This window comes from Filicampus tigris, chromosome 22, assembly GCF_054856515.1.
Source record: "Filicampus tigris isolate MCC_2025a chromosome 22, RoL_Ftig_1.0, whole genome shotgun sequence".
Lineage (NCBI taxonomy): Eukaryota > Metazoa > Chordata > Actinopteri > Syngnathiformes > Syngnathidae > Filicampus > Filicampus tigris.
Window position 1 is genome coordinate 8,109,748 of NC_141238.1, and position 26,968 is coordinate 8,136,715.

The following is a 26,968-nucleotide window of genomic DNA, read 5'->3' on the forward strand; positions in this document are numbered from 1 at the left end:
ATAAAGACAAAAGGCGTTATTTATATTTTAAATTTTTAATAGCTGCACAGCTCTCCTCTCCAGCTACATTTTTCGATCTGCAGATGCTATTTAATGATAGAAAAAGGCACTGCTGAGGTTTTCTGATGGACCAACTTCTTTAAATATGGCTTCAAGGCTTTTTAAATCAGCGATAAATCAACGTCGATTAGAATTGGGATGACAGCTGCGTGACGTATTTCGTAGTCTCACACTTGTTGAATATCCAGTTACAAAACAATAAAACCATGCATCAAACAGCCTTTGGATAACATGTTGCCATAGTAACACAATAATGTGATTCAGTGTATACTCTCAAAATGGCTGCCTACGAAAGCCATCAAACAAGGAAAAAAAAAGGATGTTGAATTGATTAAAAACAAAAGGCCAACATCACGTACATATTCAACAAAAGAAATGACCAACCCGTCGTCCCTGAATTTAAGTCATTTAAAGTGCCCCCCCAAAAACAAAAATAAAAGTCAAAGTTGATACAACCGATGTCAAGTTCAGCTTACAGTAACACACCAACGTGTGAAACGTGTTTCCATGGAGACGCTCGAATTAAGTACGGAAGCAAAAAAAGACCAAAATACAAATTGCAAACTTACTAAAATTTCCAGCATTGAAAAAAATCGCCTAAATGCCCAATTTTATTCACATTGCCTATAAAGATTTTGTGTCCATCTCAAATGATATCGTAATGCACTTTTTAGTGCTGCTTCTGACCATTCGGTGCTTCCATGTAAAGCCAGTGTTTAATAGACATAGAAATCATTTAAATAAATCTCTACTCGATATATTCTGCATCTACTTTTTTTTTTTTTGCACCAGGCAACACTACAAAATAATCTTTGGTTATATCGCGCGCGTATAAGAAAAAGAATACAAAAATAAGAGACACAAGTCGGAGAGTAGTTGCTAAGTTTGTCCACTAGAAGGTGCTGTTTGACTAGAAATGCTGATGCTCGTGTCACGTGCACCGCGGATGCTTGCTCACCAAAAGTTGGGCGAAATTTCAGGGTGAACCCAAAATGCAAATTGGCTATAGCGTATTTTAGGTTCAAACTACAATTTCACTCAAAAGCTCAATACCATGCACATTTTGCGACTCATTTCTCTTTCCTGTTCACAATTCCCCAAGACGAGGCGTGCAGCCGTGTTCCCTGCCAGATAAGCGGCCGCTTTCTATTGCCTCCCATTTCTATTTCTACTTCCTCTATCCCGTGTCATCTACATCCTGAATCCGCTCGTTGCTTCATCATCCCGAGGTCCGTTCCCCGAGTGTTCCGTCAAATCCAACTTTCTCATCCTCCCAGTTAAGCGTCTTTTTGTTTTCCTCCTCTTCTCTGCCTTGTGATTGTTTTGCCGCCTCTGCCGAACTAAAAAGAAAAAGCTTCAACCATATAAATAAAACAAAATCTGTACAGACTGTAGTGAGGGAATTAAATAAGTATTCTTTTTTTTTTTTTTTTTTTAAGGTTCATGGCACATCAGTCCGAAAAGTCCAGACGCCTCTTCTTCGCCACGTTATTAAAAAAAAAAAAAAAAGCTCCGGGGGTCGCTCTAAGGGGCTCCTCCCCGTATCTCGCGCAGCGCCTCCTTCAGTCTGTGGCGGTAAAGGTCGTAGCGGCGCAGCAGCGCCTCCTTCTGCTCGTCCTCCTCCTTGTCCAGGATGCGCAGGAAGTTGCGCAGCTCCGGGATGGAGAAGGCGTCCCACTGACGACGTAACGGTCATAACATTAGGAACACCCGCAACAATATTCCATCTCGGGCGCGACAGCGTTAACCTTGACTTACAAGTTTAATTCATTCCGTAAACTCGATTTATTGGCAAAGCACTCTTTTATACGAACAATTGCTCGGAATAATTACCAAGACTTCCCCGGTTTGTTGCTCCCGCAGGACAAAACCAAGCGTGTCGTCGTCGGGTCCCGCCACCAGGCGGAGAAACAGCGGCTGCTCCCCGTCCGACAATTTGCACACGTACACTACACACACACACACACACACACACAGATTTTTACGGTTAGTGAGCTTCTTTGTTTAATGACATCCATTTTTGAAGCTGTCTAGACGATTTTTTTTTTTTTTTTTATACTAGCCGCTAAAAAGCTCATAAAAGTTGAAAAGACGGACGGGCAAAACCACCATCTTATATAAACGTGACGATCTGGGGGTTATTTATTTGTAAACAGTGTCTTACCCTGCTCCTCGCGCCGATATCGTTTGTACAGGGCGTACTTTGCCGGGTTGTCTGCTACGGTGAATTTATTGAGCAGGGCCACAATCACCTGGACAAAAGAAGAACTTTGACGCTCCGGACTCTCGGTTTCGGGAATATATATATAAAAAAAAAAAAAAAAAGGAATACGGCGCACCTGTCTGACGGTGTTGTGCGAGCTGATGTGCAGGGTGTTGCTGACTCCCCGCGGCAGGTAGAAGGCCTCGCCCGCCGCCGGCGCGGCGCTGCCGCCCGCCGGCGGCGCCCTGCGGCCGGCGCGCACCGTCACCGGCCTCCGCAGGTCCATCTGGACCTTGATGAAGCCCGTGTACACGCCGCTGGAACCCTGAGCCAAGGACAAAAAGGCGGCAGAGTGCGTCAAGGACAGATGGCCTCGGAGGGCCCCACGGCGTCGTCCTTTTAATCTCATTACTTCATTAGAGGCCTGGATATGTGTGTGTGTGTGTGTGTGTGTGTGTGTGCGTGCGTGTACACACAGGATCAACAGGATGTCAGATGGAAAGGAAGAAGCACGAGTTGGCGCGGCAAGATGAAACGATAGAAGGAAAACATGAAAATCACTCACTTTATTGATTTTTTTCGCCCACTCGTTATGGTTCATCATCCGCTTTCTTCCCCAGATTTTTGTTTCGTTGAAGCTCATCATCCGCTTATTAACTTTTTTTTCCCCCGGATTTTTCTTTTTCCCATGGAAATTAGAACGGAGCAGCAGTTTTTCACCGATTTTCTCTATTCACTATTAAGCGTTGCTGCTCGGTGTGCGTTCACGTTTTTAACCGACGCTAATTTACGTTAAGCAGTTCCATAGGGTTTCACATGATGTGCTAGCGTGAAGCTAACGATAAAAGGAAATGGCTTTTGGAGGGCTGCTCGATTATGACATTTAAAAAAAAAAAAATCACGATTATTTTGGTAATAATTTAAATCACGATTATTCAGACGATCATTTATTTTTGGGTACAAAACAAGAAAATTTTTAATGTAAAAAAATAAGTAAGTAAGTTCCTTTTGGACCAAACAAAATTGAGCAAATTAGTTATAAACAAAACAAAAAAAAAAAAGTGCAAATGTATAAATTCAAGTATGATTTCTTTGTGTAAACAAACTCAGTGCTTACAGTGGATACAAATGCATATTAATAATCATTTTTTTACGATTATGCCAATTTTGTACTCGTGGGGTGCAATAATCCTGATTGTAATTGAAATTCGATTGATTGCACAGCGCCCTGGCTTTGAGTTCTGTTCAAAATGTGAGAGGGGAGACTCAATTCCTCCGTGCGGAGCACAACAATAGCGGCGAGTTTGATGTCACGGCGATGGAATGCGGAGGTCCGCGAGGAAAACGAGTCGAGATGAAGACGAAGATACTCGCTTGATGTAGCCGCCCGCGCGCGCGTTTTCCAAACAAACGACTTCATGCAAACACAGAAAGTCATTCGCTATTCATACGTGTGTGTGTGTGTGTGTGCGTGTGTTCTCACCAGGGTCATTTTGAGGTGGTCTCTGGTCAGCGTGTTGTACTGCTCGATCTTCTGCCTGATTTCCTCGCGGCTGAACTCGGTGCGCAGCTTCGTCTCCTTGTCCACATCCTGAGCACAGGGCAAACGTCGGAGAAACGCCGACTTTGAGTGCGCGTGGCTTTAAATCCAGGCCGGGGCCTGGCCTGGTGAGTGACGTGGGCGCCGGGCGGGTGAAAGTAGAGCCGACTGCAGGCGCCGGCTAGCGGCGGGCTGTCAAACCGGCTAACCGTCGCAAGCGCCGCGCGCGAGCGGTTATAGCAAAGCCGAAGCTACGTTAGCTTCTCGCTAGCGGACCTGGAATGAAACTTTCTGGCATTCTTTCGTTGTGCGTGCGTGTTGTCAACGCTTACAAGGGCAACACGCTGCTTCTGCTCTATTAAAAACCACACACACGCGCCGCGGGAGAGTGCCGGGAACGGGAGCCTTATAAGGCGAAGACGTCGCAGCTGGAGGAGCAGCGGGGGAGGTGCATGCGCGCACACACACAGAAACGCGTCGCGCGCGCGTGTGTGTGTGTGTGTGCGAGATGTTTGTTGTAATGAGATGACGAAACCCGACGGCGTCGGCCGGAAGGAAGCGCGTCGTGTCAAAAAAAGCGGACGTTTTGACATGACGCGGCATTCCCCCGTCACATCGCGGTTCATTATTCACGCCAACATAGCGCGGATTCTGAGGCAGTCGTTTTAGTGGTTAAGAGTTGGGGGTTGTTTGGCGCTTTGTAATGACCATAACATCTATGGTCATTTTGGGTTAGCCTGTCTATGTCGTTTTGCATTATTATGCTAGCATTAAGCTGGCAGACTTTTGATGGATGAAATTGTGCTGCGTGGTTTGGTGGTTGAACATTTCGGCGTTTAACTCGTTCGCTCCCATTGACGGATTCACTCGTCTTTTCCACAGTCCAGCCATTCAATCCCAGGAATTTATTTATATATATTTTTTCAAACATTGCTTATTTATCTATTTTTTTCCCGATTTTTTCCAAACGTTAGGAGGTCTGAAAATGTCTGGCAGTGAACGAGTTAAATGTACAATTTCGATTTGGATCAGTTTTGCACTAAACTTCAACTGGGAGTCACACCCAAACTGGAGGCAAGCACGCTTGGCTTCTTTTTTGGAGAACTGCGAGTGAGAGTCTTCATTTTCTCAAAGCGATGTTATGCCACAGTCTCATTTCTTTCCAACAAAAGAGTGACGAGATACTAAGGAACGTTTTAACATGTGCGTTTGTTGTATTATGCATTTTTAGAAAAATGTTTTTTTTCAAGTCAAAGCCACCTTCGGCTGAAGGCAGTCAAGCGTCATGTGAGCTGACGGTCACGTTTTAATCTTCTCACAAATGCTAACCTTGACGGCTGGATTCAGTTCGAAGGCCGGCTGTCCTCTTATCTTCGTGCTCGCGCACACACACCTGCGGCATTCCGGCCATTATCTGCCCGTCCGCATGTAAACAGATGATGTCATCGCATGCTAAGCTAAGCTACGCTACGCTTCGCTGTGGGAAGACCAAACAACTGTGACTTTGACCGAGTAAAATGGAACATTTACACAGTGGCCCACTTCTGGCTTCATGTTATTTATTTACTTTTGTGTAAAAAAAAAACAAAAAAAAAACGTCCCTCCTCCTCCTCCTGGTTATGTTACTTCCTGTTGCGTCCACAGGGGGGAAGTCAAGATGGACCACACCTTTCCACATTCCTCCATTATTAGGTGAACACACACACAGTCGCTTCCATGTTTCCATCCGACAAACTGAGCAAAAAAAAAAAAAAAAAAAAAAAAAAAGGGAAGTGAAAGCCGCCGACTGAAGTGCAGACCACGAAAGAAAAAAATAGAAAAAATACAAACGACGCGGTCGTGCTGTACTGACACAAAACCGCCGCAGACTGCCGGACCACCCAGACAAAAACGAGCCTAGGGGAGTGTGATGAGGGTGTTTTAAAAAAAAAAAAAAAAGGGGAGGAAGTGGGGAGAAGCAGGAAGACGACACGGGTGGGCGAGAAAGGTAAACATTGAGACCAGACGGTCGCCTTAAGACATTTGCAATAAGTATGAAATCTCAATTTCACTTAAATGCGCCAACCGATTTTTACAATCGAGTATTCTCCTGTTCATCCCGTTGATTCATTAAAAACATAAAATAACCCGCGGATGAGGCGCCGCAAGTATTTTTCGTCCGCTTGGGGTCCCAATCCTAAAGCTCTACTGATGTTGTATCTGTGACTTTGAGTGTGTATGGCTTTAAAAGGCGGGGGCTGGGTGTAATGGCGCCAAATGACAATGTGGAGTTTTAACTGGACTTCTGCCCCGGGGCTTTAGCACGCGCTATTTTCTTGCGCCGCGCGGAACACAACGTTTCCACTTGTGCTCGCCTGGGAAACCTGCTGCAAAGAAATCTTGTTTACATAAGCTGTCGTCAACAGGTCAGAAGGAAAAAAAAAAAAAAACAAAAAAAAAAAAATCGGAGGGGGTGTGTTAACAAAAGCAAAGAATACGGCCGAAACAGGAAGTGACGTACAATAGAAAGATGGAGGAAGGAAGGAAATCTAGAGCGGAAGAATGTGGGACGGAGGGAGCGGGGGCGGGGGGGGGGGGGGGCGGGATCTCTGCGTAATAACAAACTTGATTATGGTGGCTCACATGGCTATCGCATGCTAGCTATTTTGTGCTTGTTTATCGAGCGCGGCTACTACATAAGACCCAGTGCGGCCAAATGAAGTGCGGTCAAATGATGTTCTTTTACTTTGAAGGTTTGACATAGGGCAGGATGCGCTGATCAGAGCGGGACACTCCACCATGACAAAATTGGCATAATCGTAAAAAACGATTATTCATATGCGTTTTTATTCATCGCACTGTGTTTTTTTTTTTTTTTACACAAGGAAATCATACTTAAATTTAAACATTTGCAACTTTTTTGGGGGATAAGAAATTTTAGAAATTTTGTTTGAAAAATAAAATATCCTGATTTTCTGAGTAATTGTTATGGACTTTGTTTTTTAAAAAAAATTTTATTTCTGTTTTTTGGAATAAATTATATCAAAAAAATAAACAGAAAAAAAAATTATTCTGAAAAACAGAAAAAAAATTACACCGAAAAACGGCAAAAAATTACACCGAAAAACAGAAAAAAAATGATTCAGAAAAACAAACAAAAAATGATTCAGAAAAACAGGGGGGAATGATTCAGAAAAACAGAAAAAAATTCTTCAGAAAAACGGGAAAAATTGTTCAGAAAAACAATTATTCAGAAAAACAGAAAAATAATCATTCCGAAAAACAGGAAAAAATCACACAGAAGAACAGAAAAAAAATATTCAGAAAAACTGAAAAAAAATATATTTTTTTTGTTGTTGTTCTTTTACCTATGAACTTCAAGTGACGTGTTACCTCAACTTCTACCTACCTTCAACTTTACACCTAAACCGGTGCTTACGAGCTCGCTCGGGTAATAAAGGAATAAATTGCTCTCTAAGCAGGGGGGGGGGAATTATTTTATTATTATTTATTTTAATATTTTTTTTACATTTAAACATTTTCTTTTGTACCAAAAAAATAAATGATCGTTTGAATCATCATGATTTCAAATATTACCAAAATAATCGTGTTTTTCATCATCGAGCGGGGCCAACACGCATCAATTCAGAGAAAATCAATGACCTAGTCACACTTTTTTTTTTTTTTTTTTTTTTCTTTCTTCTTCTTAAACTGAGCCAATGCATGACAACTCTGGTTCCACTGTAGTCCAAAATGCGTCAGTGTTTTTTTCTCGACTCATTTTAGGCCGCAATCGCATTAGGCTGCATTATATGATGATAAAGACGTGAAAACACGCAGTCACTAATAACACTGCTGGATGGTCAAACAGATAACGGAGGAATGAGTTGGCAGGTTGTCGGCCGTGATGATCGACATTTGAGGAGGCGGGGAAAAAAAACACAAAAAAAAAAAAAACACAAAAAAGAGGAAGTTTGAAACAAATTCAAAAGATGCTGCGATGTGTCCATGGCGCAGGCACGCAGACGCGCCGTCTGGCCGCCGTGGCCCTCGGAGATGAAAACATGTGAAACCCGCGCTTGGGCCCGCAGAGGAGATGCGCGGATAACAGATGATCTCACACACAAAGCGACTCGCTTTCATGCCGGCGGATAGCGGCGAGAAATAAGCGTGACGGGTTCACGGAGTTTTCCGCGGGGCCGAGAGCAACTGGCATGAAAATCAGCTTCCTCGACATCTTTATGACGCCGCCATGGACGTTAATGATTTACGTTTCGGCTCATCTGTGAACGCTCTAGGTCTGCCAACTTCACGTTTAAGATGTCTAATGGGGACTTTATGTGTTGTTGGCTTTCACCTTCCTCTCACTTGGAAATGTTTGGAAAAAGGAGAAACTGTATAAGTCTCCTTGGAAATTTTCTGCATCTCGGCTTTTCTTTTTTTAAAATCAGCTGACTTTTGGCTGGTGTGTGAGGCACAAACTGGGGACCTGAGGACAACCTTCCACCAAACACACAACAAACCACATTAAAAGGCACAAACAAGCGGTTGACATGCGCCAAAACACACTGACATGAATGACTACTATCAGGAAAAACCCCCACACACCAGTTTGTGTGCGTGTGTCATGGAGACGCTCTCACACACACACACAGAGCTGTCAGTCAGTGTGACATTTGCACACAGAAACGCCATTATACACGACCGCGTGTGTTATTTGTAAGATTTTCTCCATTTTGTGTCTTGCGACGGCTTTAAATATGCTGCCAACGGAGTTCAAGCTGTTCTTCTTTTAATGATGTACATGACAGTGATGTTCATTTGAATGCCTTCCTTACGTCTCTCAGCATTTCGTCTTCTCCCCTCCGCTTTATTAAATGTCACAAACTTCTGCCTTCACCCGGGCAACGCGCTGATTAAAACCTGCGGATGGACAAGCTCACGCGGGCGGACTTACACAAACCGAAGTGGCTCTTATTCAAACACAAAATTGCTTGGATGCACTTTCAAAATAATACATTTTAATGTACATATTAGGGCTGCTCCATTATGAAAATTATTTTGGTCATAATTGAAACGACAATTTTTCGGGGTACAAAAAATATTTAAACGGAAAAAATATAAAGACAAATTTACGAAAGTTCCTTTTGGACCAAACAAAATGTATGAGATTACTTATTAGGGATGTAACGATTAATCAAAAATCAATTTAAAATCGATTCGCCCTGATTAATCGATTCGATTAATCGAAAATCGAGTTGCTTAAATTCACCTAGAAAATTATGTCTTGAAACGTTTTTTTCATTCCAGATGCGTAGAACATTTTGAATGTGTAGATCAAATTATGCTTTTGCATCAAACTTTGCGTATTGCGTTTATGGATGGCTGCAGAACTGCACTAATGCACAGAAACAAGCATGGTAGAAATTAAAAAAAAAATAAAAATCGAACCAAATAGAAAATCGGAAACTGAAAAATCGAATCGGGGCTTGAGTGAATCGTTACATTCCTACTTGTTATAAAATAAAAATGTTTAAAAAGTGCAAATGTATAAATTCAAGTATGATTTCCTTGTGTAAACAAACATATTCCGTTGGATATAAATGGATATAAATCGTTTTTTATATGATTCTACAAATTTTGTAATCGTGGAGTGTGATAATCACAATTGTCATTGATTTCCGATTAATTGCACAGCCCTAGTAAGTATATTTGTTTGCATATTATCATGGGTTTTTAAAAATAAATGACCATTGGAAAAAAAAAAAATCAAAACATTCTACACTGTCACTTTAAGCTCCTTTGTTAGACTTAAGTATAGGTTTTGCTTGAACATTTTGGTGTGGAATTTGAAAGCATTCAGGGGGGTAAAACGATAAAAAATAAAAAAAAATCGTTCTAATCATAGATTTTTATTCCCCGCAATCTATCCGTGGGAACACCCGATGCCCTTTAACTGGACAAACAGCACACAAGAAGGCGCAGCCAGTCATTCCGCACAACCGACCCACACATGTTCTCTGGGGGTCCCCGCCCCCTCCGAGGCTGTAATTAGTGCTGGCATGTGGGGGGCGTGGGGTTGGGGGGGGGGGGGGTGTAACCGCCAAACGACGGCAGGCGTCCCGCTGCGGGCCCGAGGCCACATCTTAAGGGGGCGGCAAGCCGTGACCTCGCTTTGGGAGAACTCTGTGGGCCGCATTGTGCGTACACACACACGCTCGTGTTAAAGGGTTTGTTGTAGGATGAACGATCATACATTTCACACACAGATACACAAATCGATTTGCGTCACAGCCAAAAAGTGTGCACCAAATCGGTTGTGTCAACACAGTGCTTCCTGGGAATGTGTTGATGCATTTCCAAGGCTAACTAACAATCCACGACTTGGAGGCTTGCACGCTTTTCTAGGACTTTACAAGGCAAAAAGAAAGAATTACATTTAGGGTGGAGGGGTCAAATGTGTTATTGGGTCAAATGTGTGAAAAGTCATAGTAACCAGGGGCAAGGGGGGGGGGGGGGGGGGGTTAAGCCCCAAAACTGGTTGCTCAGCAAATACTTGTCACTCTGCATTCCAAACCGCGTTGGACATTCTGGCCATTTAAGAATGACTGAGACATAAATGACGTATGGAAGTATGTTGGAAAATAAAATATACATTGTTTGGAAAGCTGAGGGTAATCTAATGAATTCGTCATTAAAATCAACATGTTTGTTACTTTATTCCTCCATGACTAGATAGAGGGAGGAAGAAGGGCAAGGACAGGTGGACCACCCCTTCAAGTCCATTTAAAATGGTGGCGTTTAAAGTCTCTCTTCAGACGTCACGTCAGAACAATTTATACGGGGGTTGGCGAGGTGCACGTTCATCTTTACCTTGCTCTCTGTGACTTTGCCCAAAGGTTTCTTGAAAAATGAAGTCCTGGCTGTGAAAAAGTATTCCTCGGAGTCGTCCTCCAAGCTGCTGTAGCCACTGCTCATGGTGCTATTCCACGTCATTGGCGAGAACAAACTTCTCTTCTCCAATTCGGCCGCATCAAACTACTTCCCGAAACAAAAAGTTGCCATTCACTTGAAAAACTAACCAAAAAGTAGATCGGCGCCTTTCAAGTGCTCGCTTTGGTCGACGCTTGCTTGCTAAGGGATCATTTCCGCTTTCCAAGCCGCTCGCCAGTCTTCCTCCCCGCAGTCGCTCCGCTCCGCCGGCGCGACTCATTTAACCGCCCCCATCTTTGAAAGAAAAGTACCACTGTCGCTTATTAAACCAACATACATTCACCGGAGTGTGACTTTGGAGACTTTCGAGTCGATATACCTTGGGGAAGTTGCCGTCTCAGTTGGGCGAGGAGCAGCAGAGCAGTTGACGCCGACTGTTAGTAACTGAACGCTAAAGAACGCATACAGTAAGACCACGCCCACTACGAGAGCTCTTTGTAAACCAGCCAATAGCATACAAGTAGCTAAGTCCCGCCTGACACACGACAACCAACCAATCAGCGCTCGGATAGCTGTTGCTGCAACACTAATGAGGAAGTAAACACCATTTTAAATTATATAATTATTATTTCGTCTCTTAAGTTTAAAACAAGTAGATAACAAGAAAGGTAAAAAAATATATTTAAATATATTCGAAGTTGTTTAATTGAAGTCCGTCAACATTTTGTACTGGAATGTCTGAATGTTTTTTTTTTTGTTCATGTTTCATTGATCATTGTAATATTGACAAATGAAATTTTAAAATGTTATTGAATTGTAAAATTTAATATTCCGTCAATAAAAAAAAAATATGTTTTTATTATTTTTTGGGGTATTTAAAAGAAAAAAATCTTTCAGTCACATTTTATTAAGTTCCGTTTTTAGAATATTTTTCCTAAAAAGTCGAATTTATTTATTCATTTGTCTCCAACAGAAAAAAAAAAAAAGAGTAGAAATGCTCTGTACGAGATACTGCTTACTTCTGCATACAATACGTTCTCACATAAAGGCTTTCAGATTACATTACTGAGCAAACAAAGACGTTTTAAACGGGAAAAACATGAAAAGGGATCCAAAACCATGACTAAGTGAAAATTAACCAGCACAAAGGCCAGAGGCGATGCAAAGTCTTCCACTGAATCTGATCCCTCATGCGAGCTCGGTGTCGCTCTGCATATTCACAAGGTCTTTAAACACACACACCACAGAAAGGAATACGGTTACCCACATTCCTAAAATAAAAGGTCAGCAGCAGTTTGTCACAGCTGTGCGCGCTACTGCTACACATTAACACTTGCCTGCACTCGCTCACAGGAGGAAACACCGTTTTCTTGCTAATCGTGGACATTTCACGACTCCAAATGACGTCAGACTTGCCGCTTTTATTTCAACGCAAAAAGAGCCCAGACAGGTGAACTAGAAAGCCACAAGAACACAGGTTTAGCAAGTTGAGCCGCAGAACAAAATGTGCGTATGCCCTAAATCACGCTGCACCGCCCGAGGAGATGTTTAGACAGACAAGCTTTCATTTAAAAGCGCCAAAAATAAACGTGGCACAAAAGGGGCAGCCAAGCCGCCATCCATTTTCTTGTCTTTTAAACAAATCCAAAAAACACAGGCACACACAAGAGCGTATAGACACTCACTTGCGTGAATACACACACAGATAAGCAGGCCTCGCTTTTGACCTTTGGCTTCACAATAAAGAATACAAGTCAGAAGAGACAATTCCGTGATTTAGTTTCCGTCCTTACACATGTGCAGGTGTGTCTGAAAGGTGTGTGTGTGTGTGCGCCTGTAATTTAGATGTGGAGTTGTAGGTTGTGTGTGTGCGTGTGTGTTTTATTGCTGCTTTAAATGCTGAGAACCAGCAGTTAAGGGTGTTTCACAACCCCATCAGCATCATGACGCAAACTGTGGGAAAGAGCTTGTTAACAAAACCAAGTCCGGAGAAAAAAAAACGTTTTTTGTTGAAAAAGTCGGTATTTTACCAGGGAAAAAAAAAAAGTTGGAATTAAACAAAAAAAAAAATATTTCACAAGAAAAAAGTTCTACTTTTATGAGGGGGGGAAAAAAGTCTGAATTTTAGTTCTACCTGCTTTTCATCACATAAATCTGACATTGCTACATGAATGAAAAAATTGTGTCATTCATGTTTTTTTTTTTTTTTTACTTTTTACTTGGGGCTGTTCCTTTTTCATTTAAAAAAAAAAAAAAGTCATGCTTTACGGTTGTGTGCGTTCTCCCAGGTGTGAATAACTGACTGAAAGGATCTCCTGCCAAAAGGCCTCAGGAGTTCGGAAGCCGATCTTCAAAGTGTGTGTGTGTGTGTGTGAGTGTGTGTGCTGTTGACTGTTGGTTCCGTAGTTCGCCCTGACAGTCAAAATTTGTGGTGCGGCGCGATCAAAGCGCGGAGGAATGTCGTCTCGAGGAGGGACGGACGCTGCCGTTGCAGCCCCGTTTCATGTGGCGGCGAATATAAATACACACGCAGAGTGGAAGCAAGCTGAAAACAGCAATTAAAAGAAAAAGAAAAAAAGACATCAAATTAGCATAGTGACATGTCCGGGCTAAGTTTGTGTGAAATAACAACTTCATTCGGTTCAAAGGATGCGAGTTCGACGTGTTCATACCACGCTGGCGAATTTTGGGCGAAACACTCAAAAACAAGTAAAACATTGACAAAGCTATTTGCCTAAATCTGCTAGCTTAATGCTAACACACAATAGGAAACACCATACACGGTCCAACAACTAGCATCGGTGACGCGATGCAGATTTGAATACAAACACTGCAGCAACACATGTACACAGACAATATAGCAATAACCACATGTACATATTCTTTATCCTCTGCGAAAAATGAAAAAAATGAAATGAAAAATCTTACTGAGGAGTTTTGAATTATTAAAAAGAAATTAGCCACCACTATAATTCTTATTTTTCCTGTTTTATTTTGCATTTATGTTTTTTTAATTGGGGCCCCTGACACATTTCTCTTGTTTACGGCTCCTTTTTTGTTTTGTTTTTTGGTAGAGAAGAGCCCAACTAATCCCTAACATCTTTTGTTTTGAATGCAGCGACTTTCAAACTGAATTATCCTTAATCCCCTTGCAAATTTCCCTTTTATGGGACTAATAAAGGTTATCTTATCTTAGCTTGTTTTATTTTGAATGCTACGATTGGCAGGAAGTCCCTCGTTTATTTTCCCCTCATCCTTGACTTATCCCTTAATTGTCATTGGCAGCGAATCCCGAACTGAGGTTTGAAGATAACAGCAAAGGCACATGCACACAGTGAGTCTCAGCTCCCACCCCGATCGAGATTTCTTCGCCCCCGAACCGAACAGGGAAAGAAAAATGTCACTTTTGCTGCCGAGTGTGGCCAAATTGTGGAGTCGCGATGGGAATCCTGGCATGGAAGCCCAGTGGGATGACCCACATGTCTGAGTGGAGCAGCAAACCAGCTGGCGACAGCCTCCACATCATCTGCCAGGAGATTACAGATTGGCGGATAAGCCAGCAGCCACCCGGGGTGCGGTCCGAAATCGCGGCCCCGAGCCCGCCAGCCACCAGTGCAAAGTCAACAACACAGCTAGTCGGGAACTTCAAACTAATATAATGCCACACTTGAAAGAGGTATTTGACACAAAAACAATTTTTACAAGATTTTAACTGTACAAAAAAAAAAAAAAAAAAATCCACAATTTTATCAAAAAGTTGGAGAAAGGGGCGGGGACAAAACATGGCTAATGGGTGGGCCTGGAAAAATTAGGATGGTCTTGAATATTTCTTTCACTGGTCATAATCCACAACCACAATTATGCCATTATTAATATTCAATAAAATAATAAAAACACAACGAAACACAAATTCAAAAATAATTAATTTACAAAAAATTTTAAAGTATGTATGAATCTCACTGGGTGAGCAATCTGTCAATCCGGGTGGGCCTGTGCACAGCCAACCCCACCCATGGCTCCGCCCCTGGTTTGAGAACCCGTTGCTATGTCAATTAAAGTTTAAATCAAAATATTTCTTGACATTAATTTTTTTTTTTTTTTTTAAAGCGGGAAAGGTGCCGCGATGGACTCGGGACACGTCTGCTGTCAAAACGCACGAAAGGGGAAGCTTTGTCCGTCCTGCCCCGCTCGTGACCCGCTTAATCCTCAAAGATTATTCCTCAGCGTCTGCCATAATTCATGTCTCACACACACACACACACACGCTAGACAACAATGCATGCGCACAGACTGACAAGTTCCATTGTGACATATTCGGCGTGTGGACGACATGTTCTTGCACGTTGCACACAGTTTACCATCATTTCACTCCATGAGTCCGTATCTCTCCAAACACAAAAGGTGCCCGATGAAGCCTAAACAAGACCTCTATTCACGGGCTAGTCCTTCCGTTTGGAAAAGATGCAATGAAAAGTATACAGAAGCGAGATACTCCACATACGAGCACAAAAAACAGAACAAAACGCACGCAACTACACCCACATCATCATCATCCAGAGCTCCACCCTCACCCCCAGTCAACACTGCAATGTGACCTTATTGAGGAGTTGACCTTTGAACTCGTCATCATTTTGTCCTGTTACAAACTAAGCAGCGAGTTCTAACGACTCTCCCACAATTACTCCCAAAAAATACCGCGTGTGAGACACATTGGTCACCTTTGATGTCTCAAATCAATCAATTCTTCAGTTGCCAAAGCAGCGCAGACGTCATAAGAACATGACACAACTTTTAGTGTGAGCGGTGTATTCGTCAGAAAATCAACTCAGATGTTGTGTAACGCCTAACACAAACCAGAAGCCCGCATACACACACACAAGCCTTCCAGGAATCACACACACACGCACCATTCTTAAAGACTGACACATGAAGGCGTGTGAGCTCACGTAGTGGGAGTTCGGTGTTTTTCATAAGCAAAATACGCGTTCAGAGACGCACACTCACTATGTGTTTAACTAAAACTAAAGTTTGAAAAACTACAGTAATACCGCAATAATACCTTCCTTTTAAGAATATGTTTCTTTTATTATAAATCCCCCATCTAAAATATTTATTTTAACTTAGTCATTTAACTTATTTTTTTAATTGAAGCAAGAAAGCACAGAGGTCAACGTACTGCACGTGAAACGATCGCCCTCGTGTGGTTTCATACGGCATTACATCAATAAAGCACAAAACCAAATGAACTGCCCTCTATTTTTTGTGTTTGTTTTTAATCATTTCCAATCAACCCCAAAAAGAACATGGAACCTAAAGTGAGCCTAGGCCTATAACAATTGAAATATCACCCACGAAAATGTGTGTCCACTCACATGTGACGGCGGCGTATGGTTGCCGTTGTTGTTGTTGTTGAGCTGGTCCTGAGTGACGGGCAATGTCGCCGGCGCCACCGCGGACGCGGCGGGGTGACAGTCGAGGCTCACGCGGCTCCGACAGGCGGCGTGACACGCGTACTTGCAGCCTGCAAACGCACAAGCAACGGCACATAGAAATCATTCACTCATATCAAACTCCGTATCTTTGCGTTGTGTTTTGTGCACTTTTTTGCCACTATTTATTCCACTATGGAAACATCTCAATATAATCTGTGGCAACTCTGAGACAAGAAGTTTTTTTTTTTATGTTTTATTGAATTAGGTGGTTGCTTTGTCCTTTTTAACAGATGTATATTTTACATTTCATATTGCACTGCGATGTAGTGGAAGCCCAACTGGGGACATAAATTGACAATTAGTTACCTATATAACCTCTATATGCATCACATCAGCTGCAAGCTTGTAACTAACTGCATTTTCCCCGTCCAATTAAGATTTATTGATATTGTTATGAACATCACTTGTCCAAAATATGCTAATCTAGATAAAAACATAGAACTTTCTAATGCTATGGGTGGCTCTTCGGCAGATACGGTAACGTGTGCCGATCGGGTAACCACAAACCTACCTGCTTTTGGCACCTGTCGTCCATCCGTGAGACTGCACAAGGCGCCACCCATTTCCCACCTCCACCAATCAATCCCGTCCTCGAGGTCGCTCGCTGGCTCACTCCAAACCGTCTTTCTGCGTTTAGGGGGTCTGCCATTGGCATTCACTGTGAGCACGCGCGTGCGCGCACGCGGGCGCGCACGCGGCGCCACTGTGCAGTTTTGCCGAGTGGGCAGTTTGCGTGGGGAGCGCTGAGTCATGCTTTCTGGCCCAGGCCGACTGACGTCTCCTGTTATGACTGGCGGGCGTCTGTCGGATTTCACACCCGCTTTCACGCACCAAGCGGAGGGGCTTGAGCCCTCCTTCCGGCCGCCATTTTGGATGGAGGTCAAGTGAAAGTTTAGTCGGACTCGCCGACTACGGCCGTTTAAAATTAGAGGCGGACCGGTCTATACGGTTACTACCCCACCAATAAATAACTGACGCTCAATTTTTTTTGTAAAATGCCCAGCTCTGCTAAAGTGCTAAAGGGGTTGAAAGGTCGTCCGTTTAGCAGCAGGGCGCTAATCAGGTTTGTGTTTGAAGAAGGAGGGAGAGCGGGAAGGCTCAGAGGAGCTAATGGCAAGCAGCAGCAGCATCTGGGAAAAGAATCTCGTCGTGTGAACATGAAGGGCTCGAGTCCACTTCAACAAAACCAAAACTAGCAAAACTCAAGACACAGGAAGTTGCCAACTTCAGGTCAAACCCAAAAGGTCTTCAAAATTTAGCCACTGAAGCTAGGTCCTTTTAGCACCATGAAATTTGGTGAGCACAAAAGTCTCAAGAATCCATGGCCCAAAACACAGAAAGTCAGATATTTTGTTTTCAAGTGACCATTGAAGGGGTCCTTTCCAGGGATTCTCTTGGCTGCATTTTTAAAGTTCTGCCCGTGAAGACAATTTTACTTTGAGATACTGTATGAAATTTGGCAGGCATGTGTATCATGAGTATCCAAAAACGTCTCAAGAAGCCATGCCCGAAAAGACACAAAAAAAAATAAAAAATAAAAAATCGACCAACTTTGGTTTGAACTTTGAAATCACCATATTAGGGCTGCTTCCATGGATGCTTGCCACACTAAATTTTTGAAAAATTTTGCCCCAGGAGCCGTTTCCACTTATCAACATGAAATTTAGTAGGCATGCCCATCAAAGAAGTCTCAAGAAGCCATGCCAAAAACTACAGTAAGTCTGCCACTTTGGTTTGAATAAAAAATTTTAGGGCCCTTTCCGAGGATGGTTGCCGCCTAAAATTGTGTTTTAAAAATTCAGCCCGTGCAGTCAGTTTCACTTAGCAACCAGAATTTTGGTTGGCATGTCTACCTTGAATAGACCCACAAAAACGTCTCAAGAAGCCATGGTCAAAAAGGAACAGGAAGTCTGCCATTCTTCTTTGAAGCAACCATCTTTGTGATCATTCCCAAGGATCCTTGAGCCCTGGAGTAGTTTTAAAATTCCGCCACCAAAACCATTTCCACAGAAATTTGGTAGCCATGTCTACCCGCAGGGCCCCACAAAAAAAGTCTCAAGAAGCCATACGCCAAAAGACACAGGAAGTAGGGACTCCTTTAACTCACCCGAGTTCTGCCACAGCAAACTGACCTCTAGTCGTCCTGAGCGCCTCATGGTGGCGGGAAAACGCAAGAAAAATCCTGATATTCTCCGTAAAGTTCGACCAAAATTTTTGACGACGCCCATCACCTCGCCCTGATGGAGGCTCCTCTGCTCCGCCGCATAAACTTGGAGCAACCACCACTGCCGTCCATGATACCGCCACGCATGTGTGCGTGTGTGTGTCACAGCAGCGCCACCCACCCAATACACACACATGCCGACCCCCGATTGGGAGGGTCAGCTGCTTCCCCTTGTTTGTTCAGCCATTGTGACACTTGGGCTCCACAAAACACGCACACACACACACACATCGTGGGACAGTCACGATTTCTCACACACACTCAGAATTCGACGTACTAGTGGACTGCAGAGTACAGTGAAGCCCCGCTATTTGTAGAAATATGAACCAGGTTCTTCTGCGAAAATTACAAATACGCCAGTTATTGACGCCCCACCAAAAAATTGCATTTAGATACCACAAAATGGCAAAAATTCCTCAACTCACTTGCACCAAGTCCCTTGGCACGAGGGATAGCGGCAAAGCACTATTTTGTCAAAATGAAACTCATCAATTCATTTCAACATACTTGCTGCTGCTACAAAATGGTGCAAATGACACTTCTTTCTACGGCCAAAGCACGAAAACAAGGACAGTTTAAAATAATTCCGGAATGTTTCGCAATCACCTTGAGTGTTTGTTAATAAGTGAACAACTCGGGCAACTTTGACGCGCTCGTGTGGAACTGCAAGCGCCACTTTTGGAGGCACTACAAAGTCGCAGAATGTAAACAAACTTGAGTCGGGTTCGAGGAATTTTTGGTCAGGCTCACTATCCTTTCGGACTGGAGCCGGTCGGGCCGCATGCCGGCAACATTCCGCGTCTGTCGTCACGGCAAATCGTTGGGGGATTTCTTTTTGCAAGTCTGACGGAAGAATGGAAAAAAAAAACGCCTTCCTGCTTTGTTTATGTCATTAAGTTGCTTGACAATAATGATATTTAAAAAATAATTTACATTTAACCCTTTAGGTCAACTTTAGCATTTGGCCCACGAACAAGCTGACATTTTCGAGATACGAAGAATGTTTCAACAAATATCAACTTTCACATTTAAATTCCTCTTTTAGCCTCTTTACAAATATTCATTGACTTTGTCAATTTCAATCCAGTGACTAACTAAGAATAAATGGATTTTAATGAGCCAAAAGTGGCTGTAAGAGTCAAAATTGGTACAATCTGACGTAATCGCTAAGAGCTGAACTTTGAAATGACAAAACGAGACGAACTCTTTTTTTTTTTGTGTGTAAGTGTCATTGCTGACCTGCACATGTGAGCCCCTTCTGGAAGATGTATTTGCAGCACACGTCGCACCAGGTGCCCTCCCCACCTGCTCCGAAGCTGTGACCCTCACCGGACTCCTCCTTCACCCGGGGGTCCTTCTCCCCGGGTGTGAAGATGGTCCTGACGTCTGGGGGTTTGAATCCTTTCTTCCGGCTGCGGGGAGGCCCCCCGGCGTGACCTTCCTCCTGGTCGCCGCTCCTCCGCTCCGGGCTCCGCTGGGCTCTGCCGCTCCACGCCGCCTCCAGGCTCTCCAGACTGGGCGGCTGAGGCGACAGGTGCCGCCGGACCACTTTGACCATCGCGCCCTTGTTGCCCTTGGGGAAGCGCAGCCTGGCGCCCGGTGGCGGCGAATGTTCCCCCGGAGAGTCGCTCGGTGTCAGCGGGGCTCGGTTGGCGTTAAGTCCGGGCAGCGGAAGGAGGTCGGTGGCGGCGACGTGCTTGCGACCCCCGTGGTGGATCACCTTCATGGTCGTGAGGCGTCGTGAAGGAGGAGACTGGCCGCTCGGGTTTCCTAGTCGGCGAGCAGGTTGAGGGAGTCGGCGCGGCTTAGAACGGGTTGGATCTCATTTCACAGGCGGCCGCAGAGGAGCGGGCGGACCAGCTACGCTCGCTTGGAAAAAACGGTCAGTTCAAGAAAAGACTCTCAAGTTAAGGCACATGCTAACCTCCGCGCGTTTAATGAATAACTAACTTCATTCGTGGAACTCGAGTTTTCAATTCGGCATTAATCACATCCACCCTAATTGTCTCATTTTGAGCACTTAGACTGAAAGTTGCCTGTTGCGACACAATGCTGCCATAATTCTCCCGATCACACGAGGGCGCTGTTTCTCAAGTCTTCAAATGACACCGTGCAGTGTTCATCCTGAAATATAAAATATAAAAGCATTTGATGACTTCAAACACAAACAAATCAGTCTGGACAGCTTCATATGTGAAAACATTTTAAATTAATTCATTTTTATTTATGTTTTTCTTTGCTCAGTGTACATTTGTTCAGACAAAACAGTAGCAAAGCAGCATTGTGTACCTCACACCATTATGAAAATAGAATGATCTATTTTAGGCAAAAGTCACCACGCTGATAAATCTTTTTCCCCGTCATGTCATCACCTATGTGCCCTAAAACATACACTACAAAAATTTTTTTTGTGCACTTTAGGTTTATCCTGACATTTCATCTCAACGTTTTTCAGAGTCATGGATGTTAGATGCCACTTCAAGTCGCGCAAAGTTTGCATGCAAAGAAGACAAGAATCAGTGGGGAAAAAAAATCCAAGTAACGCTGTTTTTGACGTAGCAAAACATTGAGGCGCTAACTGCGCCGAATCAGGCAGCACTGGCAACGATTTGGCGGCCATCACTGGACATCATCGTCACCATCGTCGTCAACGAACGCCGCCTCCTGCAACAGACGACGATGCTCAATCGCTTTTAAAAGATTTATCGGAAGCACATCAAAATCAAAGTGTGGCTTACGTAACCGCCTTGCTGCTTGGCCCAGGAGGAGAAGTGATTCTGCAGGTAGGTGGCGCCGTAGCCAAACAGGCGGTTCATGGGCAGCGTGTTGACGGCGGACAGGCGACTCGTCACCTGTGGACGACAACGAATCGTTCGGAATACATTTTGATACGGTGAACCGCCTGCGACAGGTCAAATCAACAATCCAAAGTTGTTGTTTTTTTTACCTCGCACGTGACTGCAATTTGAGTCTTGGGCGACGTGTGCGGTCCCAACGCTTCGGGGTCGGCGTTGAAGAGCCCCATCCTTATCAGCAGCGTCTTCATCAGCCTCTCGAAGAAGCCGTGGTTCCAGACACGCTCCATGGACCTTAAAGCTTCATTCAAATCCTGCGGGACGTAAAAACCAGATGAAAACGCAGCAGGGCGGAAAAAGGAGATTTGCAAGAGACGGCGGACGGAGACTCACCTTTGTCACCTCCTCGTCAAATTTGTCTCCACACTCCCTGAGCAGGAGACCAATCAGCTTCTCCACGTTGGCGTCCTCTTCTGGAGAAAAAAAAAAACAACAAAAAAAAAAACACACATTCAACCAATCAGCTTCTAATGACCGTGCAAGATTAAGGTTGGAAACTTTCCATGGGAAATAAAGCAGGAATTTCAAAAAACTGAAGGTTGGCTCTTAACTTCGTCACTGCCGTGGATGTTCATTTTGGTCAACCGGCATCCCACAATTACTGTTTTGGAAAAAGGGTCTTGCTAACTAACTGTAGAGATGAACTTACACCTGTAGATGGCAGTGTTGCATTCTGTGTAAATGATTATTTCCAGTGCTGTCAAGCGATTAATTTTTTAAAACTAATTAATCTCAACATTTTCTGCAATTGATCGCGATTAATCATATTTTTCAGCCACAATTTTGGACGAAGGTTGGAACCGATATTTACGTGAGTAAAATCTTAAATTGACGTGGAAAAATATAAAAGTATATTTCGATTCAAAGACGGTTCTAATAGCTTTCTTTGATCCTTGAATATGATTCTTTTAAAATACAACAGCTGAACGATACACCAAAGACGTACAACGAATATGGTATTTAAATTTGGCTTTGCAAACTGTGAAAATTTGAGCATCTTTTTAAAGTAAAACTACGTAAAAGTCAGTCTTTGTGACAGTGACTTTCCAATTTTGGCTGCTACAGGAAGTAACTAAAACTGAGTTAACTGAGTTAATTTTTTTTTGTGCATTATAAAATTTGAATTAATCTCCATAGTTAATGCTTTAACATCCCTGATATTTCCACTTTGCCAGTTTTGTTTTACTGTCACAAAAGCACAAAAACGAGCATCAACGTCACTGTTCTGACGGAGAGATTTTTCTCTCACAAAAAGCTTGCTTTGTCCACTTTTAGGTCGGAAATCCATATTTTGGTGAAAGCAACCCTTGTGTAGATGACTAAAGAACGGAAAAAGGCTAGAAACAATCTTTGCCACCCTCGCCCACCATCGCTGGGAGAATCGGCCTCGACTTCCGGGGGTGCGAAAGGGATTTCGTCTGCGATCTCGGTCAGCCTGCTCGCCAACTCGTCCATCTCGTCCCTCTCCTCCGACTCGTTCAAATCCACCGGAGAAACTTTGAACACACAATACAAAAAATATATATATATATATATTTATTGATTTATCAATGATTTCTCCATGGAGCTTGATGCTGGTTATGTGAATGTTTTGGTGCGACAATAAAGAAACATGACTGAGGCAGACTCAATTCCGATTGGCTTATGTTACACTTCTGGAGGACTTTGTCATGTTCTCACTGGCCGCCGCAGTGTCGTTTGCTTATTGTCATAAGATGTACGCATCCAAAGTAGGATTGTTGCTTCCTTACCACTTCTAAAACTTTGTTCGTAAATGACATCTTCTCCCTCAGCCTCTTTTTGACGTTTGCCTGCCTGGGGCTTGATGCATACCAAAATGCTCGGCAGACGTTTCCACTTTATCCTCTTCTTGGTCTTTGTCGGCGTGGCTTTTTCTTGGCTCTCGGCCGGCAGCAAACACGTGTGGGTTGAGTCTGGACCGCCGTCCTTGACGGACGACTGGCTCTTCTTTTCCCGCCGTCTACACTTGGTGTATGCCATCAGGAGGCGAAACTCCAGCATGTTTTGGACGTTGTCTGCGTCCGAGGTAGGCCCGCTGAGGTCGTTGTGGTTGGCGAAGGGGTCGTGAATTTCAATGCGTCCGTTGGCCATGTTGGTTTGCTGCAAGGGAACACAAACCAGCTTTTACACAAGAGAAAGAACACATTTAGAATAATAGTGAACATCTATCTAGCAATCCACAAATACCCTAATAGAGTTTTAGTGTGTTGTCTCCCTCTTGTGGCGGGAAATGCAATAAAACTACTCGAGGTCATAAACTCAGTCTTGTGACTTCACCGAAACCACCAAGTATCTACGTCATTAAACAAGTCAAAAAAAATTTTTTTTAAAAGACCGAAACAAATCCGAATTGTGAGATTTCTGAGAGTATAACAGCGTATGAGAGAAAATATAATCGTCGGTAATACAATTAATTTATTTAAATGGCTAACAGGTAACCCACTTAATTGGAAAGAAACATTTCACTTTCCACACAAAATAATTTATATAATCAAGATAGTAGAATGGGGGTACAAAATAAGGTTTAAAAACTAGATGAGCTTTAAGTATAAAATACGCTTATTCACATGGCAACTAGATGGAAAACATTTGACAAGTACTTGGACAAACACGAGACGTCAACAATTATTTTCAGTAAATGTAGATAAATGCTCATTAAAAGTTTAAAAATGAAACAAATTACTTACAGAATAACGCAGGCGTTTTTGTTTGTTTTTTTAAACCGGCAAACAAGTCCAAACAATACACCTTCCAACTGCCTTCTTCTTTCTGTCGCTCACTTCCGCTTTCAGGAATGCGTCACTCCAAAAGTGCTGTGCGTGCCACGTCATGGATACGTCATGGCGTCGCCCCACTTGAACGTAACCGCAAATTAAATTCAAGCCAAAAAATTCATATGTACTGTGTACCTATATTTACTTTAATCAAAATATATACACGTACTCTTTAACTCATTCAGTACCAGATATTTTCGAACCCTCCTTTACCCTAACGTTTGAAAAAAAAAAAAAAAATCCTGGGATTGAATAGCTCGACTGTGAAAACACATAAATATGTCTGTGGGATTGAATGAGTTAAGTAACAACTTCCTGGAAATTCCCTGTCGTGATTCATACAGGTGTGTACGACTTCAAATTCTTTCACTTCCTAAATGTGAACTTTAAACTGCCTTAAAAACGGCGTATTGCGAGCGAATGCCAAAAGATGCCGTTCATACAAGAACAACTCCAGCAAAGATCAGTGTATCTTTTATTTAAAATGAAAAGTGTTAATAGTCTGAGAAAAGGTTTGATTCCGGGGACCAGAAAGCAGAAATATGGATGATTGTGACCGTGGAAAAAGTGGAAACATGCATTCCAACAGAGAAGAAGAAGAACACAGAGAAAGTTACTTCTTCCAAATAAAACACAAAGAAAACACTTCAAGTCGTCATCATCAGCAGCGATACAAAAACAATCCCCGGACGAAAACCAGGCATTAAACACTCCAAACAATAATTTAATAGTTGAAACAAGAATCATCATCCCCATAATAATAATAACGCATGTGTATGCCAATACTGGAAAGTAATCAATGCTGAGGTCAGAAAATGCCATGCAGAACCAGCGCTAGTGGAAATAAATGGTATATAAAGTTTCTATTCAATTGGTAAGTGTTAGGCCCCGCCCACAAGCAGTCACACAGCAGCCATCGTCATGTGCATATCAGTAGAAGAAATCAAAATGAAATGTCTCTCTCGGGGCATTCAGAGAGAGGAGGAAAAAAAAAAAAAAAAAGTGAGCCCAAAATATACAAAGCAACACAAAACTGTACAACAACTTTTTCATTCTGTTCACGCCATCAAATGCATTTTCACTCACATTCCATTCAAACCCTGTTTACTCTGAGATGCACTTCCACACGTGGCACTTAATAGGGTTTGTTTTTAATTTAACTTATTTGAATAAAATTCCTCAAATAACTACATTGGGTTTACTTGTTGAATTCACAATCGAGCGGAAACGTTTGCAAAAGTGGACTTGTGACGTGATGAATTGACCCAATTGCACCTCTGATGTATTTGATAAAAATGTGTCGATAAATAGGTTGGGACAAACGAAGAAGACAATCTCCAAGCCAACCGGCACTTAAAGTACAGTACCATACCTCCCTCCGTGCAACATTAATGTAATGTAAACGATATAGCGGAGAAATGCAACAAGATGCCATCTGTTCATATTGCATTGAATATGGCTCAGAATGAACATACACACACACACACACACACACGGAATAAATCGGATGGCAGCTGAAAGTTCATTCGATCATCTTCGATATGACGGATTTTGATAATTTCAGGATACAATTCAGGAGTGTGAATGGTTGTTCCTCTATTGTAATGATTTTTTTTTTTTTTTTTTTTTTTTGACGACAATCCTTCAAGTAAGAAAGAAGAGGACAGAATTGAAATGTTCAAAACCAACACGACGGAATCCACACTTGGACAAACCGGCGTTTTATAAATAAGCTTGAATGACATTTGTGTTTGTCGTGGCTTTTCAACTGGTGAAAGAATACTGACGCTAATGTGACTTGAATGCGGTATTATTCGTGTGACAGACTTGGATGTGTGCATAATGTCTTTGGCACAAAAAGGCTTGGATGGGCGGAAACACTTCAATAACGCTGCCTTTTTTTTTTTTTTCTTTTTTTTTTTATACACACTTTATACACTCAATTCAGCACGCAGCTCGAGACGTAACGCGGGCGGGCTGCTCCAAAGTGCACTTTACTCGCGTCCCGAAAATCCGCCGCGACCATCACAAGCAGCCAGACAGAATAAATACAAATATCAATAAATAAATACAAAATAAATAGCCAGGCGATAAACCAAAGTCCGCCGCTTGCGTCCGATTCACTTTTAGACGACGCGCGGTGTGTCACACCGCCGTCTCCAAGTCCTCGTGGGGGGGGGGAGGTGTTTTTTGGCTGCTCAGGTAGGAGGTCAGCTCCAAGTCGCCCGCTGCCTGCTCCACCGGCGTCTTCCCCTGTGAGGAACGCGCGCACAAAGCGGGTCATTTGGCGCCGTTTTAGCCACGCCCCCTAAAAATGAGGAGAATCTAAAACAGTCTACCTGAAAGTTGGTTTTCTGAAGCGACGCGCCCGCCTCCACCAGGATCCGACACACGGCGTGCTGCTTTTCCAAGGCGGCTTTGTGCAAGGCAGTGTCCCCTCTACGCGCACGATAAATATTTTGAAACTGTGCATTATCGTAGTAGAACGTGATGAAAATGCTAAAAGTCAACATACTTTTCTCTGTCCGGCAAGTCAAGAAGCACTTTGGATCCTGAGAAGGAAAAAAAAAATAATAATTTTGATAGTACACAAGATAACGTACAGCTTAGCATGCCAGAGCAGCAGGGGGCGCTGCAACATAATTTCAGCCCGTCAAAAGCCTGAATAAAGTGGAAGGCTTTCATATACCTTGCTGCAGGATGAAGACGACCAGCTCGGCGTGTCCTTTCTGCGAGGCTTTATGCAGCGCCGAGCAACCCGAAGCGTCGCGCACCAGGAGGCTGACGCCGTGATGGACGCACTCCGACAACTGCGCACCGAGCGTCAGCACATGCCGCGTTGAATAATAATAATAAGGAAAAAAAAAAAAAACGTTTCGGCGTGTGT

General features: G+C 43.2%; 3 protein-coding genes and 1 long non-coding RNA gene across 12 annotated transcripts in view; 1 reads left to right on the forward strand and 3 right to left on the reverse strand.

The window, feature by feature from the left end:
• Positions 1–14: 14 nt before the first annotated feature.
• rassf3 (Ras association domain family member 3) lies at positions 15–20,241 on the reverse strand. Of its 2 annotated transcripts, none has more exons than XM_086022993.1 (7): positions 19,671–20,241; positions 16,088–16,236; positions 3,747–3,854; positions 2,400–2,588; positions 2,225–2,312; positions 1,894–2,009; positions 15–1,737 (listed from the first exon to the last, which is right to left on the reverse strand). In XM_086022993.1, exons 1-7 carry the CDS (start codon positions 20,155–20,157, stop codon positions 1,585–1,587), a joined length of 1,290 nt encoding a protein of 429 aa, XP_085879119.1. In that variant the 5' UTR covers positions 20,158–20,241; the 3' UTR covers positions 15–1,584. The 2 variants fall into 2 exon arrangements, with proteins under 2 accessions (XP_085879119.1, XP_085879121.1); XM_086022995.1 differs by lacking the exon at positions 19,671–20,241 and adding an exon at positions 16,719–17,047.
• LOC147126797 (uncharacterized) lies at positions 19,691–22,912 on the forward strand. Of its 2 annotated transcripts, none has more exons than XR_015084830.1 (2): positions 19,691–20,313; positions 20,853–22,912. It is a non-coding gene; the product is annotated as an uncharacterized LOC147126797 (long non-coding RNA). The 2 variants fall into 2 exon arrangements; XR_015084831.1 differs by having other exon boundaries at positions 20,887–22,912.
• On the reverse strand, positions 20,622–24,139 carry LOC147126798 (uncharacterized). Of its 2 annotated transcripts, none has more exons than XM_086022998.1 (7): positions 23,995–24,139; positions 23,038–23,407; positions 22,654–22,782; positions 21,620–21,696; positions 21,379–21,540; positions 21,170–21,283; positions 20,622–21,095 (listed from the first exon to the last, which is right to left on the reverse strand). In XM_086022998.1, the coding sequence occupies exons 2-7, from the start codon at positions 23,396–23,398 to the stop codon at positions 21,051–21,053; spliced, it is 888 nt and encodes a 295-aa protein (XP_085879124.1). In that variant the 5' UTR covers positions 23,399–23,407; positions 23,995–24,139; the 3' UTR covers positions 20,622–21,050. The 2 variants fall into 2 exon arrangements, with proteins under 2 accessions (XP_085879124.1, XP_085879123.1); XM_086022997.1 differs by having other exon boundaries at positions 21,620–21,699.
• Positions 24,140–24,543: 404 nt separating this feature from the next.
• dgki (diacylglycerol kinase, iota) overlaps positions 24,544–26,968 on the reverse strand; it is a 31,806-nt gene continuing 29,381 nt past the window's right edge. For all 6 annotated transcript variants that reach the window (XM_086021983.1, XM_086021984.1, XM_086021982.1 and 3 more), the window contains 4 exons: positions 26,771–26,891; positions 26,597–26,633; positions 26,421–26,520; positions 24,544–26,334 (listed from right to left, as the gene is read on the reverse strand). In XM_086021983.1, coding sequence (XP_085878109.1) covers positions 26,227–26,334; positions 26,421–26,520; positions 26,597–26,633; positions 26,771–26,891 — 366 coding nt within the window. In that variant the 3' untranslated portion in view covers positions 24,544–26,226. The remainder of the gene's footprint in view (positions 26,335–26,420; positions 26,521–26,596; positions 26,634–26,770; positions 26,892–26,968) is intronic.